At 36.3% G+C, this 19,343-nt stretch overlaps 1 protein-coding gene across 5 annotated transcripts in view; it reads left to right on the top strand.

The window, feature by feature from the left end:
- The window catches only part of Adk (adenosine kinase), a 538,665-nt gene that overhangs the window by 417,370 nt on the left and 101,952 nt on the right, over positions 1-19,343 (top strand). For all 5 annotated transcript variants that reach the window (XM_004846317.3, XM_004846320.3, XM_087185402.1 and 2 more), the window contains one exon: positions 15,257-15,292. In XM_004846317.3, the coding sequence (XP_004846374.1) occupies positions 15,257-15,292 (36 nt within the window). The remainder of the gene's footprint in view (positions 1-15,256; positions 15,293-19,343) is intronic.

Genomic DNA, 19,343 nt, shown 5'->3' with positions numbered 1-19,343 from the left:
TATTGCATGTCAGAAAGTAAAGTAGTATCTTGTCATAAAATTGCTCTTTGTTGATAACTTACCAAGTGCTCAAACTGAATCAGTGTTTATTACTTTTTCCTCTGATTTCATCTGCATGTAGAGTGTTGTTTATGGTTTTTGTTCAGATACTTTTGTTTTTGGCTACTTCTATAGCAAACCTGGCATTATCCTTGTTATTCTGCTGGAATATGCCCATTGATATTTAATATCTAGACTGTATACATCTTTGAAAATATAAATATAGGGGCCGGGGATTTAGCTCAGTAGTGCCGCAGCCTGCCTAGCAAGTGCAAGGTCCCGAGTTCGATCCCTGGTACCCAAAATGAAAATATAAATATAGTAAAAAAATTCTAAATAAAATTTTCTTTCAGAAAAATATTAACTTCTCTGGGGGTTTTTTTGTGGGGTTTTTTTTTTGTTTTTTGTTTTTTGTTTTGTGCCAGGGATCACACTCAGAACCTTGCACTTGCGAGTCAGGCGGTGGAACCACTGAGCTAAATCCCCGGCCCTAATATAATAATTCTTTAGCATAACTTCCCAGAGCAGGACAACCACAAGTATGATAGAAAATATGGATGATATATATATTCTCACAGTACACATCAAACCAAAAATTGCCCAAGTTTTTAGGTATCATCCTTTGGGGATTGAGAGATCTTTTTCTTTTTAATAAAGACTCTGTCAAAATCATCAGTTTAACCCAATTGTAATGCACATTTAACTGGTTCATACTTTGTATGAGGGATAATTCTAGGAAGTGATACAAAACTTTGTTCTCAAGAAACTGATAAGCTAGGTAAGAAACACAAATAATGTGCAATGTAAGAACTTGCATAAGAGATTGTGCAGAGCACTAGTGTCACTCAACAGTGATCTAAAAATAAAGAATGAACCATAAGAAATCAAGTCAACATAAATGTCATGCAGAAACATTTGGGGATTCCCCCCTTAATGTGAGTTCTTTGTTTGTATCATTTGGGAAATCTAGCATTTATTATCTATTCTGTGCAGAGTAACATATCAGATGCTTCAAAGATATAAAATGAAAATTTTTTCAGCACTGAGTTTATAGTCTAGTCTGGGAGATAAGCTATCTATACAAATAACTGTTTCCAATCTACATACAGTTGCCATAAGAGAAGCCTTTACAACTTGAGCAAAATTCCTGTGCAGTGCAGGAAGCCACTTAATGGAGGCAGAGAAAGAAGAGACCATGAACTATTCAAGGCTTTCTGTTTAGGGAAAGATGGCTGAACTAACCCTGGAGGGATGGGTAGGATTTTGACAAGAGTAGCTGAAAGTATTCTAATTCATTTAGTGCCTACATGTGCAAGGTAGCATGAAGGCAAAAAAGCCTGAGGCATGTTCAGAGAATAGCAAATATTCTAGTTTGAGTGGCATCTGGTACATGTATAAGAGAATAATAAAAGATCAGGCTAAAAAGGAAAAATAGGAGCGCCTTGTGGAGGTCCTTTGAAAGTCAGACTGTAGATTTGGGACTTTTAACAGGAAGCAGTAGGTAGCTCTTAAAGCAAAGGCTAATCAGACTTGGTATTTAAGGAGGCTGATGGTTGTGTGCAAGGATTCATTCAGAGTGGGTGAGACTAGTATTAGTGGTTAAAAGTTTATTACAAACATATATGCAAGAGTTAGTACAGATTTGACCTAGTTTTAAGTCAGAATCAGAAACAACTATGTATATGCTAAAAGTCTGTGCTTACAAAATGGACTTGTCACATGTAAAGAGAAAAGTGTCAAAAGGACTCAGGAAGCAACACAAGATATCTACCAATGGCGTCAAATGAAGGAAATAGATGAAATTGCCCACTTCTGAAAAGTAAAGAGAGAAAAGATTAGAAGATTGACAACAGAATTTCTGGAGAATGACTAACTGTTGGGAATTTGGCAAATGAAAAAATAATTAACAGAAAGAGGGATGAGAAAGGGAAAGAAAATATGCAGTAGAAAGACAGACTTTCTGGGAAAGGATGAAAAAATCAAATTCTAAAACATCAGTAGTCTCACCCAGAGAGGTGGCACATGCCTGTAATCCCAGCCCTTGGGAGATTGAGGCAGGAGGATTGCTGCGAGTTCAAGGCCAACCTGGAATACATAGTGAGACTTGTCTCCAAAAAAAAAAAAAAAATCTTATTTTTCACACATTAGATTATCCAATGGAATTAGAAGATCTAAATGAAAAGGCTTGAATGTGCAGGAATAAGTGAGCACAACTGACAAAGACCTGAAAAGGAAAAATATTTACCTAAAAAATGAGTAATTGGAAGCACAAAAATATTTGGTGGTGTTTAAAATTAAATCTCTGCAAGAATACAGGGCAGTGATTACTCATTTCTTAGAATAAATATCCCTAACCGTTGCACTATACAGAAATCCTTTTTCCCTGGAAAAATGAGATCAGGTCTTATTTTGAAAGGCCAAAAATAAAGTCTGCTTTTGGTGACCTTGGGAAAACAGTTTCTTGAGATAGGTGTAGGTGGAAGCCAATTTGCAATACTGCATGCAATAAGTCAAAATGGCTACTAACAAAAATAATCCTACATTTCATCTGCATCCTCTGGCCGAGTCATTTTCTAATGTTTATTACAATAAAACTTCCAGTACTTTGTAACTACCGCTGCATTGTACAACCTGCAATTCCCAATGTCTTCTTGTGCTAACACCTACACATAGTTGAGTAATGTTACCTCAGACTCTAACAACAGGTCTGAGAAATCGAAAGGTAGATGTGTTTCTTCATTCTATTCTGTAGACTAAGATACATGTGACTGGCTCCCATTTTAATATCAAATGCAGTATGAACTTTGCAGAAGTATCCATTATCTCTTAAAGCCTGTTTCTTTTTCATATATCAATGGTAGGTTAGAGTCATGCTTTCAGTTTAGCATTTATTAAACACCTACTGTGTGTTCTGTTGAGTGTTTCCAATCCTTTTTCTGTGATGTTTTTTAATAGCCCAACTTGTACATTTGGTTGATTTCTCTTTCAGCATATTAAATTTTTTCATTTTCTTTTCTTTTTTTTTTTTGTAGTTGTGGGAGTTTAGTTTTGTTTTATTATTTAAGAGACGTGTATTGATCACTTCTGTAGCTCTCCGTGTTACTTTCCAGTGATCATTGTGAAAATGTTGTTGTCTATATTTGATTTGTTTCTAAAACAGCAACAATATGGTATTCTTTGTACATAATTACTATAAATCACCTGGCAAGAATGAAGAAAATAATGGTGATTTTGGTGATATTTGGATGGGATGTGTTATATATTTATATAAATGTGTAAAGATTCTTACCTGCCGAGCCCCAGTACAAAAATATATATATATATATTCTTACCTGGAAGAAATTGCCTTTATTTTTCATTAGGTGTAAGAGACTACTACATCTTATGACTTACATTTGCCACTTTACCCACAGTAGATTTAACAACAAAAAAAGTAAAACCAACTGCATCCTATATACTTATCCATTTCTGTATCTTATATACTGTTTTCACTTTGTTTTTTAATGTTATTTGCAGACCTTGCACACTACCATGAGTTAAAGGCACTAGACTAGCCCTAGAAGGTGGCATTTGTAGTGGTAGTGATTGTTACACATTGGAGACTTGGGAAGGGCTAATGTGGAAAATGTAGTAGACACTGGTGCACATGTGAACTGAGGGGAAGGAATTACTAGAAAGTTATTGCTGGGGATTTAGGTCAGTGCGCCGCCTACCTTTCAAGTGCAAGGTCCTGAGTTCGATCTCCAGTACCAAAAAAAAAAAAAAGAAAAGAAAGTTATTTAACAAGGACGTCAGTGCTTCCCTGTCTGAAAATTTGGTTTTTAGATTGTTTTGCCAATAAATGAAGGAAATATGGCCTGTCAAGACATGCACAATTTTCTGGGAGGGGTGGCATATGCCTGTAATCCAAGCATTCTAGGAGGCTGAGGCAGGAGGACCACAAGTTTGAGCCTAGCCTGGACAACTTAGCAAGACCATGCCTCAAAATAGAAAAAGAGCAGGAATATAGCTCAGTGGTGAGCACTCCTGGCCTCAGTGTCAGTACTGGGGGTTGAGGTGAGGTTGGGACAAGAAACGTGGTTTTTTGTCAAACTACTCAACTTCAGCTCTCCTCTAGTAGCATAAGAGCAACCAGAGACAATATGTAAACAAATAGGCATTGCTGTGTTTCAGTGAAATTTTATTTAAAAATAGGTGGCAGCTGGCATGGAGACACATGCCTGTAATCCCAGCACTAAGCAAGAGGATTGCAACTTCAAACCCAACCTGGGAAATAACCAATTTAGTGAGACCTGTCTCAAAATAATAATAACAATAATGATAATAATAGGCTTGGGATATGGCTCCATACAAAGGCCCTGGGTTCAATCCTCAGTACAATGAATGAATGAATGAATGAGTGAGTGAATGGATGGATGAATGAATGAATGAATGAGAAAGATTTTTTAAAAAATAGAAACAGATGGTGAGCTCAGTTTGTCCTGCAAGCTGCTGGTTGCTAACCCTAGCATAGTGTAGTGGTCATACATTATGGTGGAGCTTTCTTTTGATTGGAATAGAGGATCAAGAAAAAAAAATGTAGATTGTATTGACTATTTGAAACTTTCTGGTTGTTAAGATAAAATGCAAGAAAATGACAATAATGTAGAATATGTAAAGGAGAATTTAGCACTTAGGAGTGTTCCTCTTCAGAGGCTTTCAACTGTCAATTACTGGTAAAGTAGAATGTTTACAGTTTAGTGTAACAGCTATAAGTACAGGAACTGAATCCTTTGTTCAATAAGGTACAAGAGCAGGGTTTGAGACACTTAAGAAGTCTGGTCAATCTATGTTATTGTTGGCTTGATAGGTAAGCTTTTTAAACCAATAAATGGAAGATTATAGATTTGTTGAACATGCCGGGATCCCTTATCGTCTATACTTTAATATAGCTCCACATAGAATATGTGCTAGAAATAAAGGAATAGAGGGGCCAGATTTCTCATCTCTACTTCAACAATGCAAAAATACGTATATAGAACAACACTCTTCGACACTGGACAACAGTCCTCACCAGACAGTGATCCCAGAGAGAATAGAAAGAATGAGGAATCCCTATAAATCCCATAGCATTCTGCCTGGACAGTTTCCAGTCCATCGTGTAGGAATGGGATCCCAAGCAGAATGGTCAGATTGAATTAAGACAATGCTGAAAATTGAACTAGGCCAAAGGGCTAGAATTTCCAAAAGGTAGTAGAAAGAGCAGAGAGAGCTGCACAGATAGACTGTACACTGTATAGCTGCAGAAGGTTCCTCTTTTTTTTTTTTTGGTACCAGGGATCGAACTCAGGACCTTGCACTTGCGAGGCAGGCAGCGGAACCACTGAGCTGAATCCCTGGCCCAGAAGGTTTCTCTTTTTTAGCAGAATAGTGACAACTCCTGTGTGTTAGAAAACTACTCAAAGCCAGGGATAAGGCCACTGTAAAAGCACAGACACAGTATTTCCCAAACTCATCAGGTGTGGTGGGATGTACCCATAATCCCAACTCCTTGGAAGGCTGAGGCACAAGGAGCACAAATTTGAGGCTGGCCTGGGCAACATGGTGAGACTCATCCCAAAATAAAATTTTTAAAAGGTTGAGGATGTAACTTAATGGTAGAATTCTTGCCTAGAGTGTATGAGGTCCTGGGTTCAATCCTCAGTCCCATATACATACATAAAAATAAGATACATACATAGATGACAGATAGGCAGATGCTGGATGAATGGATGGATGGACAGACAGATTGATTCCCTGGACTCACATAAGACCAATAACAGTTTATGACTCCCAATAACTAGAGGGGGAAAATTCCAGAAAATGGCAAATCTTTTTTGGTACTCAAAAGGATATTCACATCAGTAGGGAATCAGATTGGCTCTTAATTAAAAGCCAGAAAAATTTTTCAAAATAATCATGGAATCAAATTGTTTCCAACTCACCTAACTGAATTTCAAGACTAAACCTCAAATATATAATGAAAAACAAAATATTCATAATGTCTGTCATCCAATCAAAATTTATCATTCATGAGCTAAGTATGGTTTTCATACCTGAAATTCCAACACTAGGGGAACAAGGCAGGAGATCACGTGAGTTTGAGGCCAGCCTGGAATACATAGCAAGACTCAGTCTGAAAAAACAACAACAACAAAAATTTTAAATAAATAAATTACCATTCATACATACATGTGGTGGCGTGTGCCTGTAATCCCAGCACTTTGGCAAGCTGAGGCAGGAGAATCATAACTTCAAGCCCAGCCTGGAGAATTTACCAAAACTTTGTCTCAAAATAAAAAATCCAAAGGGGCTGGGGGATATAGCTCTACAAAGGCCCCGGATTCAAAAAAAGAAGAGAAAAATTGCCTTTTATACATAGTAAGAAAATACAACCATAGTGAGGGAAAATATTGATCCATACAAAAGGATTACAAAATGACACATTTTAGGTTTTTTTATAAGGACATTAAAGCAGGACTTCTAAATATATTCTCTATTTCAAGTAGTTAAAGAAAACCATAAGCCTATTAAGGAGAGACATGGAAAATGTAAAAAGATCCAACTTCTAGAAGTGAAAAATACACTGGATAAGATGAGACCTTAGGGAAGAGAAGATTAGTGATCTTGAAGGTGTAAGCAGTATTCAAAATGAACCCCTCACAATAACCAGTGTACCTGTGACCTGTGGGACAGCTTCAAATGACCTAATGTATATATTTGGGGTCCTAGGGAGAAAAAGGAAGACACAAAAAAGAATTTGAAGAAATAGAGGCTGAAATATTTTAAAATCTGGTGAGAACTGGAAACCCACAAATCCAAGAAAATCAGCAAACCACAAACAGAAGAAAAAAATAAGGTGCAACACGAGGGCACTTCACAGTCAAGTTACAAAACACTAAGAATAACAAACTGCTAAAAAAAGCAGTCAGGTTTCTTTCAAAAAGACATTCTATACAAAAGAAAAAGAGAAGAGGGCCAGGGATTTAGCTCAGTAGTTTCACCACCTGCTGTGCAAGCGCAAGGACCTGAGTTCGATCCCCGGTACCAAAAAAAAAAAAAAAAGAGAGAAGAATGCTAGCAATCTTCTCCTCAGAACAGTGCAAGCTACACATTGAAACATAGGAAAAATATATCAACCAGAATTCTATACCCAGCAAAAATACCTTTCGATGCACAAGAAAGACTTTTTCAGGCACCTAAATAGCAGACCTTGCAGATAATTCAGAAAGCCTCAGTCCCAAATCCCAGATGGAAAAATCACCAGCTGTGTGGTTTGGGGCACTTTAACCTCTAAACCTTCAGATTTCCATCTGTAAAATGAAACTAATACCTTTCAGGGTGGGAAGTTCTGAGGTTTAAATCAGAAAAAAGGAAAAGAGGAACTCTTAAAGGAAAACAGTTGATATTTGTTGAGTAAACAAAAATGATTTGAATCTTTAATTGAAACTGGGTTGGTGGCAAGTAAACCTAGCACTCAGGAGTCCGAGGCAGGAGGATTGCTGCAAGTTCGAGCACAGCCTGAGCTACATAGTGAGCTCAAGGCCAACCTGAAATACATAGCAAGACCCTGTCTCCAAAAAACAAAAATAAATAAATAAAAACATAAAATGTGAATTATTCTAAAAGAAATTAGTCTAAGTAGCTAATCACTCTTGAATTGTGGTGAAGCACTTTTTTGCAACCTTTTTTTTTTTTGCCACCATAAAATATGCTTACATATAGGAATGAACACTGTCCTTGCTAGAACAGACAGATCAGCTACTAAACCACTTTGTGAAAAAGTTCAATCACTTGTAAAGTAAGCCCTATTTTTTGGCCTGTGTTTTGGCTGCCTGATGTTTTTTTCAGTGTCCTTTATTGAGGTGTAATTTATATACTGTGTATCTAATTTTTATTATAAACCTATTGGATAGAGGCCACGACTGTCTTTATGACTGTACATTGCCCCACAGAGTTTTTGGCACTCAATAAATGTTAAATAATATTTCTATTCAGCATTCTGCAGACAGGAAGCATATGGTAATAAATGTCAGAGCACAGGTTGAAAATCTCCAAAAAGTTATATTATATTCCTTGGAAAAACCAGCACAGATATTTTTGTGAATGAAATTTATTTTAATAGAAGATTCTCAGAGATCCGATTTTATTAACAGTTTTCTCCAGCCTTAGTTACTTCATTTACAAATTTTACTTCACTAATATGTGAAGTATTTCCTCATCAGAAATAGTATAAAAAATTTTAAAAGTATTCACAGTAATATAGTCTCATAAGAAAATGTATACATGATTTTGTAGGTAGCATAAAGAAAAGGCAATCTCATAGTCTATAGAACAGCATGAAAAAGCATTTAAAAGGTTAAGCAACGTAAGTCTTTATATATGGTATGAAAAGAAACAAGCAGCAGGAATTACTTTCTCATTAAACAGAAATATCACTGTTTCAGCTATGGCACACCTTATACATGGTATTAGACTTTGACTCAATCATATTTTTTTCTCACCCAAGGATTCCAGCACTACTTAAGAATTTTACTGTAATTTCAGTAAGATAATCATTACTTTGGAGTAACCAAAGATATAGAAAATTTTAAAACTTGATGCCAAACAATGAATTCTATGCAAAGGATAATATTTTCCAGGTAATTTATCCTTGCTGAAGAAATGGCTAAACCTAATCAGGTAGCTAAAACCAATTAGGCAGCATTTATCTAAATTTTCTTTCCAGAATTTGATTGATCGGCTAACACTTGCTTTGAAGTTTCCATTAACATAATTTGAATGAAAAAGTATCTAATTTTTCTTATTATGTAGTTCCCTCTCATATGTGGAGAAAGAATTGGGACTCCAGGTACAACTTAGCTTAGTCCTTCTAAGTCAGGGTCTCTCATAAGACCCTAATCAAGGTGTTAGCCCAGGGCTGTGGTCATCTTGATGCTCACCTGGTAGGGAATTCACTTCCAAGTATTCCTTCGTGCCTGTTGGCAAGCTCAGATCCTCACTGGGTGTTGGCCATGTACCTTTCCTTAAGGGCACTAACAGCATGGTACTTACCTCTATTGTAAGAGCTCAGGAAGAAATCAAATGTGTTACAGAAGACAAAGCAAACATCCATCTCTTTTGTTATATATCTCCTAGAAGCAAGTCACTAGGTCTAACACACTGTAGGGGAAGACACCACACATAAAAAGGTTTAAATGCCAGAATCAGAGACCATGGGAAGTCATTTTGGAGGTTACCTATTCTGCATGTGATCCACAGATGGGTTAAATCATTAAATGTACTCTTTGTTTTAAAATTATCCTGAACTGTATGCGGTGGCACACACACCTGTAATCCCAGCCTTCTGGGAGGCTGAGACAGGAGGATCAAAGTTCAAGCCCAGGTGAGACAACTTAGTGAGACCTTGTCTCAAAATATTTTCCGAAAAAGAGCTGTGGATATATCTCAGTGCAAAGGCCCTGGGTTCAATTCCCAGTACAAAAAAAAAAGAAAAGATTTTACAGTTTCACATCAATTATCTGATTTTTTCCTAGCAACAATAAAATGAAATAGGTATTATTGAACTCAATTTTATTAATAAAGAAAGATTACATAGCAAATAAGTTCTAAAACTTGGACCCAGTACAAGTCTTTTGATTTAAAACGCTGTACTCTTTCCATTTGGCTGTCACTGTTACATTGCATTTAAAGCCAAAGAAAGCATTATACTCTCAGTTTATTTACAAATATATGAATTGACTTATATAGAGGGGGTTTTTTGTGTGTGTGCAGTACTGAGAATGGAACCCAGCATCTTCATTATGAGCTAAATCTCCAGCCATTCATTCATTCATTCATTTATAAGTTCTGCAGTAGGGTCTCACCAAGTCATTAAGTTGCCTAGGATAGGCACAAACTTGCTGTCCTACTGCCTCAGCCTCTAGGGTAGTGGGATTACATGCATGTGCCACTATACCCATTTTAGAGAGATTTTTTTATATAGATCTAGACGTAGAAAGAAAGAGCCAGGTACCATCCTGTTTTAGACTATCATCTATATCACACCATTTAGGATTTAAAGTATTGCTTCAAGTTTTACAGAGTTGGTTTAGTGTCATTTTAAGGTCTGCAACAATTGTAGCAATGATATGCCTCTGGACTAACAGATGCTGTTAACCTAAAACTACATTTAAAAAGTAAATATTTGTTGGGTGGAGAGATGAACAAACAAAGTAAAAAAGCAAAACTAGTCTAGTGGCATTGTTCTTCCAGGGCTTCTCCCAAAGCTGTGGACTTCCATGACTTGGGTGAGGACTGAGAGGACTCACAGTGACAGCCAGGCCACCATATTCATTAAAATCTGCTGTTTCCTCCTTGCACTGATACATCAGCATCGTCTGTTTTGGGTGGGTGGATAGTCTGAAGTTATCTTCCTCTAGTTCTAAGTTGAACCGTCTTGCTATTGTTTCAATACATGAAGTTTTAACCTGCACCCAGTACCTCTCAGGTCTGAGATTTAAAAAAAAAAAAAAAAAAAGCAAGTTGCTAGCATAAGCAGACAGATAATTCATTGTTCTAAACTGGGTTCAAAACTGAGCTGGAAGTGTGAAGGCAGAGGTCATGAGCTATGGTAGTTATGGTCATTAATGCAGTAGTCATACCCTTCCTCAAAGAGATGAATTTTTGCCTTACAGGCATTTTGTTAACGTCTCAATATCTTTATAGTATGGTTAGTAGGAGCACGGAAAACTATCTCTCTTGATATGGATGATTCACATAATCATTTGTGTACAAGATCCTAAGTAACCCTCCTCCCAACAATGAATAAGTAGATTTGGCAAAGTCTCGGGATACGAGGTCAGTATACAGAAACTGTATTTGTTGAAATGAATATGAAGAAGTTATAGTTTTACTTTAATATTGATTATGGGATTCCCTATAAATAAGAACTTGGGTATTAAGAGATGAAATGTAAGCTAGTTTTCTCCTCAGTCCATTATAAAGGAGAAAGCTGTCTTTCATACACACAAACATGCAGTGAAATTTCTTTCCTTTCCTGTATAATCTGACAATTGTGCTTTTTAATAGCAGCTTGCTAATCTCTTTAAATAGCTCTTAATATAAGCATTCCATAGTTTTCATTAACCGTGAATTCCAACCCTTCTTTTTTAAACCTCAACTCAACAACCATGTTTGAGAGTTGTCTCATCAGCACCCTTTTAGCCTGGCTGGTGAAGCAGCCAGGCTACTGTAAATCCTAAGTGGGGTGGTATGGATGAGAGTCTAAGACTTTAATTATATGTCATTTGATTCACAACACTCAATTCCAGGAAGAAAAAAATGACTCTGTTGTTATAAAAGACATATTATGTGAGTATCATTCATTGTAAACCCAAAATGATACTGTATTATAGCGGAGACAACAATGGGAACTGATTCTGAAAATGTGACCTGTCTGAGAAACTGAATAATAGTGAAAGTTATCAAAATGGAAAGAAGTGTTAATGTGAAATCCAGCCCTCTCAGAAATACTCTTTCCTGGCCTGTTTGGTTTTGCTTTTGTTGCTTGTCATGCATGAATGAAAGTGCTATACTCTCAGGGGAGCAGGAAAGCCTCTGTGTCGGTTGTTTATTTCCTTAATCCCTCCTCCTTTGTGATTTTTGATGTCAGATCTAAAATGGAAAGCCTGTAAATATAATGATTATCACATGGATAATCACCTGCATTAGGAACCGCCCTGCTTCTCCATTCTAACCCTAGCTGTTCTCCACATGTCACATCCACTCTGCGGTGGGATTTTAACCTGACTGCTTCATTAGATTTGTGAAACTCAGTACGAGGCGCCCTGGGGCAGCACAGATGGGGACTTGCTTGTTTTCTTTTCTCACTTTTCCTTCGATGGCACACTGAAAAGTCCTTTTCAATTTAGTATGATCAGTTCGCTTGGAATTAACCCTGGTATTTGGAACCTGCCTTCCTCTTCTGCCCACCATCTCTGCCCATTCTTTCTTCCCTGTTCTCTGACATAATGCCTTTTCTTTCTGTCGCATCGTGCAACGAATCTGAGAACTAAAATTCTCCTTAAAATTCTTACTGGGTCAGACTGTTCCCCTGTGTTATTTTGTTTGTTTTTCTGAGGGAGAAAAATAAATGTTGTTCCATCATTGGAGCTACAAACACCTTGAGATCAGAGGTTAGCTGTGGGAAAGTCTGTAGTCATGTGAGCCAGCTGCCTTCTCTAATGGAGTGACTTGGGGCACCAGCCCAAGATCAAAGGGAGGTGGGAGGAAGTCAGAAGATAAGATCATTTTAAGCCACAGAACAAGTGCTTAGCTTTTTACTGATAGGGCACAGCTCAGCAAACCTGTGTGAGGGGGCACTAAGATAGAAAATTGACTTGACTTTTCTTAAGTGCGTTCTTCCTCAGCCAGAAATATGTCAGTGCGTGGAATTATTTACACATGTGAAAATGCTCTGGGGCCTGGTTTCCTTACAAAATGGTTATCTGACATTTAATGTATCTTGCATTTAGTTCTACTATACCCCGCCAGATTATAGTTAATATTTTAGGATTATATGAACAAAACTAGATACTAAAAAACAATTTAATTTCAATATGTGGGTTTTTGGTCTTTATCTCTTACTGTGATTTTTGTCCTACAGATTCATTTTAACTGTCTATAGTCCTTGGGGTTTCTTTCATGGCTCTGATGAAGCTCCATATAAATAAGTAGTCCTAGCAGGCCTTTGCAGTTGTCTTTTTATATAGGAATTAGTTTGATTAATTATGACAGCTTGGAAGACACTGCACTGATATCTTTTGAACCTTTTCCTTGATATCCTAGCCAGCAAACATTATTGACTGTGTGATGTACAAAGTTCTGTTTTAAGTAAATTGTCAAGAGGCTAACCTTGCTTGTTAAGATCATAATTCTGCTTTTTTTTCTTTTTTCTGGTCTCTAGCTGAGGCTGACTTAGTCAGCCTTATATTTCTCTAGTTCATAGCCTAAGGAATTGTACTTTCAGCTTATCACTTTCTGTTAACTTCAGTGCTGAGCAGTAATCATGCATTTTGACCTTTCCAAACCCTCAAAATGATTCTCTTAAGTCTATAGGTTATTGGTATGTTAGACCATAAGTGCACACATATATATTTCTTCCTCAGTGTTTTCCACAATGTGTAGGTAGTTCCCAAATTTGTGCTGGAGACACTGACTGTACTTTCTCCCTTACATGGTTTGGTGCAGCAGTCGTTTTAGTTGAGTTGGATCTGCTCACTACTCAGGCTCAAATCCCATCCTTCTATTAATATCTCTTGGCAAAGATAATTTGGGAGGAATGTAAGTTAAGATGTAGAGGCTCTTGACAGTTGTCTGCAATTTTTTTCACTTTCAAGAGGGAAGAAGAGTTGAAAAGTAATATTGCTTCCATTTTCTATCAGTCCTAAAATTAAAATATATGCAGAAGCCTGATAGTAAGAGGGAACAGATTTTTTTTGGCCATTTGATAACCTGTTAGGAATGCATTGGGTATATAATAGTGTTTATCAGATTGTGTGCTTAAGATATTTAAAATCTAGAAGAACTTGTATATTACAGTTGCTTAGCCATTTCTAAAATATTCAACTTTTGTTACACTGCACTTTATAAAAAGGGAAATTGGGGATTTGGGGACTTCATTGTGAAATTTTTCAGACACACAAAATAGTAGAGATACTGAACCCACATGTACCATGTACATATTTAGATCTCATAGTAATATTTAGCCAATTTTGCCTCATTTCATTTTTTTAACAAAGTTTTCTAAAGTAACTTATGTAGTTCATGGCATTTTATTCCTAAATACTTTAGGATACATCTCTGGAAATTAAGGGCATTTTCTTTATCAAATTGATAATTCGTAATATCATTTAATTTCCATTTTTATTCTGTTTTCTCCAGTTGTCCCCAAAATGTTTTTTATAGCTGGTTTGTTTAAAACAGGACCCAACTGGGCCGGGGATTTAGCTCAATGGTTCGGCCACCTGCCTCAAAAGCGCAAGGACCCAAGTTTGATCCCCAGTACCAAATAAATAAATAAATAAATAAAATAGGACCTAATTAAAGTTCATATATGGCTCTTGGTCATTGTCCTTCTCCCATTATATCATTGACATTGACTTGTTAAAGAGACTAAGCTAGTTATCCTATACATGTCTGCACCTTATAAATTTGACCATTTGCTTTCTCTGTGTATTCTTTATTTCCCCCATCCTCTGTGTTTCTTGGTGATTGCATGTAGTTGGACTAAAGTGTCTTTTTTTTCTCTTTCCTCAGTTATTGGGGGAGTTGAACCCAAGACCTTGCACGTGCTAACCATATGCTATAGTTCTATCCCCTAATTTTTGTTTTCATTTTAAGACAGAATCTGAAAAAGTTGCTTAGGCTGGACTTGAACTTGCGATCTTTTCCTAGATTCCCAGTTAGCTAGGATTGACTTAGACTAAAGTTTTGATTAATTCATGTCAAATTTTTCTGTCAGAATATTGTATAAGTGACACTGTGAACTTCATACTGCATCATAAGAGAAGGCAGAGACTCTTTGGTGATCCTATTGTTATCAATGATAAGTGATGGGACCCATCCCTGAGCTACAGTGATGACAGCTTGATCTTTCCATTGTACATGCTTCTTGTGACTAGCATATAATGTGATTCTTTGATTCTATGGAAAGACCCAGTTCTCCATCATCCTCTCACCCAATGAATTTAACACCCACTAATGATCCTTGTCTATATAAATTTGATCATCAGAAATGTAAAATGGTGATTTTTTTTGTGAATCTATACATTGATTAGCAGATATACTTCTCTACAAGATGAGCTTTCTGAAAAGTATTGTTTTAATTAAAAATATAACCACAAGCAAGTTCCTTAGGTATCAGGTAATTGTCTTTGGTGAGGTCAGAACACCTGAACTTACTGTGACAGCTACAGTAAAAACATGCACTACGTCTTCTTTATTCCAACTTGTGAAGTGTGTTGACATTATGCTGCCTTTTTTTTAATGCCAAGAGGGAAAAAAAAGAAATCTTTTTGGTGTAAGAATAAAACTGAACTCTGTGGGTATATTGAGATAATTGTGTAAAAAGAAGACTGTTTGAATGAGTTTCAAAATGGATTATTTCTTCATTACCTAGCACTTTGTAATTAACTGTTCTTTTATATTTTTTTTTCAGGAAGCTGCCACTTTTGCTAGAGAGCAAGGCTTTGAGGTGAGTTAACCCACAATTGCACACTAAACAGATTCTAAAGGTTTTTTCTAGCTGATAATGAAGTTCTTTTGGACAGTGATTGATGTGCTATTATACTCTCAGAGCCTCGCAGCAGTTGCCATGGAAACTTGGCAGTCGTCATGGTTTCTTTGTTCTGCCAGCACAGTGTTATGACGCACTCTACTAGGTCTGCACCCAACATCGCCTACAGATGTTATTTATTGAATTTTGAAAAGCCTCTTGGGAAGCCAAGAGGTTGGGCACGGTTTCAAGCTGCCTCTGCAGATATGGGGCCTGTCAGTTTGTTCAGTTAAAAAGCTACCTCATTAGCTGCATTACATTTCATAAGGATTCACTGGTAAAGCAGTGGTGGAGCAAGACTAAATAGTGAAATATAATGTCGCTTAAATAATTTCAACCCTATCACATGTAGATTATCATTATGCAAATTAATTTCCAAAAGGTTGTACTTAACAATTGTTAGGAACTGATTAATTTAAATCCTGCTCATATGAACTTCCTGTTTGAATCTTTTTTTCTTCTCTCCCTCTTGCTCTTTTTTTTTAGATAACATTATATACATATAAATTTTCTGAAACAAAAAATTGATAATTGGCTTTAATTTCCAGGTCTTGATTCTGTTTTCTTGGTAGAGGCATTATCATGTCATGATTTAACACGCCATGTGGTTGTTGTTGGCAAAATTAAGATAACAGTCAAGACCATGTTTTTATCTCTGTAATATCCATCTTCCAATTGATTGTTAGAAAATACCGACTTCAATATGAACCTAGGTTAATTGACAGAGAATTAACTGAGTTTGTGAGTATATTTATTGAACCAGAACTGTGCAGAATACTTTGTCCTGCATGGTAACTTGAAATATTATATGACAGTAATTTTTTTAAATTTAATTTGACTAGAGCTGGAATGTAGGAACTTTCCTTATTTGCATACTCAGCATTGTCTACAATCTATAGAGGCTGTGACCATTGATTGGATAATACTAGCAATTGTACTTTGAGCCCCTTAAGGAAAAGATATGAATTTGTGATGAAATTGTTATTTAAATGTACTAAAGGCATATTCATTATTGAGCAACAAAGAAATACATGGGTATTTTATCCATGTCATAGGACTTGATAAGCCAAAAACTAAAGCTTCTTCACAGAGGAAGACAATGAGCATGTGCTATAAGTATTCTCTCAAGATCTTATGAAAGAACTGTTTCAGTGTAGAAAAGCCTCGCAGACACTTGGTTTGGGGGAACTGTAGTTTCTTAGGAGTTTGATTTTTTTTTTTTTTTTACAATATTCTAGTGAATATAGGTTAATTAGTTATATAGAAGAATAACTCACTAGATTTGGGGTTTTTATCTTACTTAAATTTCACTTTGCAACTTGCCAAACGAGCAATTGATATACAGGTTAAAATATAACCAGCGGAGTGTTCAATTTAAAAAACCAAATATTTTGATCATAAGAATATTAGCCAGGTGTCATAGTACATGCCTGTGATCTCAGCACTTGGGCAGCTCAGCCAAGAGGACCACCTTGAGTTCAAGGCCAGTCTAGGCTACATAATGAATTCAAGGTCAGCCTTAACTACATAGCAAAGTCCTGTATCAAAAAATGTGTGCGTGCGTGTGTGTGTGTGTGTGTGTGTGTGTGTTTAGTATATTTGAAGTTATATTGCTGATTTTTTGTGTGAGTTTTTTTTTTTTGGTACTGGGGATCAAACTCGGGTCCTTGAGCTTGCGTAGCAGGTGGCGAAACCACTGAGCTAAATCCCTGACCCTGGTGTTTTAATATTAAAAATTAATACTGTTGATTCACCAAAATTGTCCACAGATAAAAGCTTATAGAACATTAGTTTGTATATCATCTATTTACTGTTACCGTAAAAATGTATTTTGGATCTATAAAATAATCAGTTTCGCAGGTATACAGAAATACAATATGTGTCAGAACAAATGCCTTTAGTCCTAGAGTACCTTTTACATAATAATCCCCTCCCGCCTTTTTTTATTGTTTTTGGTACTGGTAATCGAACTCGGGACCGTGCGCTTGCGCGGCAGGCGCCAGAACCACTGAGCTAAATCCCCTGCCCTACGTAGTAATTTTTAAAAACAATTTAGTAAGCCTAACTAATTCACACTTTTATTTCTTCCTTAAGTACGTTTCTCTGAATATGCCTGGTTTACTTAGCAATAAACTATTTTTCCCATTTTCTACTAATTATTAACTTTTCCATTAGTTCTTATTTACTAGTTTCAGAATTGTTTCTTTTTGCCATAAATCTGCCATAATTGATTATAGCATATAAGCAAAGTGATGATGATTATAATCGCATACCTTATTACCTCCTGACATAGCAAAACTACTCTATCAGTGATGTTGACAGTGATATGTTGGTGGGATAAAGCACATAGTGTCTTGATGTATCCCTTTATGCATTCCCAAAAACATTACAAGCATTGCAGAATATATATGAGCCATGAGTAGAATGGCCTCAAGTAAGTATTGTTAATAAAATACAATCCATGTATGAAGCACTGTCAGAGAAATTAGGTGATTTTATAATGTCATCAAAGTTTCCTTAGTTCATTAGACAAAAATACGAAGGTATGGGTTTGGAACTTAGTATTCTTAAGGAGTAAAACAAGAATACATCACTATCAGTTTTCTGTCTAGGGAAGTATATTAATGCTCTCAAGTCTAATGTGACAAAATTAGACAAAAATCTCCATTTTATGTCTCCTAACTTTAATGTTACCTCCAAATTTGAAGCAAGACTAAGAGAAGAGAAATGAAAAGATTAAAGGAAAGGAAAAGTATTTTCTTGCTTCCCACCAGCACTACTGTCCTGCCTTCATTTTCTGTTATAAATCCCAATCAGTTCCCAAAGCCATTGAGTGTTGCCACTAGTGATCTGTCTGCTGACAGACCAATCCAGTGCTTCTAAAAATAACCAGTGTTTATTCATCAGGAAATGTCCTCATTGGCATTGTTTATGATATTCTGGTTAGCACCTCTGCAAATTTTAGATAATCTTTATTTTTTAAAAAAATCTTTAACCTTTAAAATAAATTGGATAATTTTCAGTGAGAAGCTGCAGCTTAGGAGGGCACTGGAGAATGAGATAAAAACTGGAGCTGGGCAGAGCACAAAGCAGAAGAGAGAGGATGTGTGTGTGTGTGTGTGTGTGTGTGTGTGTGTGTGATGGAAAATTGCATAGTGTCTGATTTAAATGACAGACCTGCTAAGAATTTAAAATGACAATTCTTGGGGTAAAAAGTTTCACAAGGCCTTTTTATTATTCTAGAAAATCAGTTCAGACTGAGTGTGTTTTTAAATATACCTTATCTTGAGCTGGACCAATTAAAGGTTTGTATTTTTAGAACCTAAACAAAAATAAGATATTTAAAAGCATGTTTCATTATGAAGCCTTTTTAAAACTATTGCAAATTGATTTAAATTAAATACAGTGAAGGAAATACCTCCAAAACCTAAATATAGATATTCATTGTCTCTCCAACAGAGAACATGCCAAATGATGAAGGGAATTCATACTCTCTATTGGAGCATTTAGTCATCATTATTCCAAGCAAGAAATTTAAATATTCCTTTAGGTCTGTAAGATATAATACTTCTGTTCATAGAGGAAACAAAGCAATCATTTTCCCTTTTCCTGCTTCTCCCGCAGCTCTGACTCTTCAAAAGACCCCAGGCTGGTAGTCTTTCTTGGCAAAAAAGGACCCTGTGCTATCCCATACAATATGCGCTAGCTACATGTGGCTATTTAATTAAGATTACTTAGAATTAAATAAAATGTAAAGTTCAAGTTCAGACCCAGCAGTACAGGTTTGTGGTCCTAGGTAGTCAGGAAGCTAAGGCAGCGCAGGAGTTTGAGACCAGCCTTGGTAACATAGTAAGACTCCACCTCAAATAAATAAATAAATAAATAAATAAATAAATAAATAAATAAATAAAATTCAGTTCCCAAGGTGACCTAGGCCTGAGGTCCTGAGGCCTCAGTGGACAATGACTAC

This window comes from Heterocephalus glaber, unplaced genomic scaffold (genome assembly GCF_053883595.1).
Source record: "Heterocephalus glaber isolate CG9 unplaced genomic scaffold, H.glaber_assembly_v1.0 deba00001497, whole genome shotgun sequence".
Taxonomy (NCBI): Eukaryota; Metazoa; Chordata; class Mammalia; order Rodentia; family Bathyergidae; genus Heterocephalus; species Heterocephalus glaber.
Note: the sequence above shows the minus strand (reverse complement) of the source record. Positions and strands in the feature narration are given on the sequence as shown.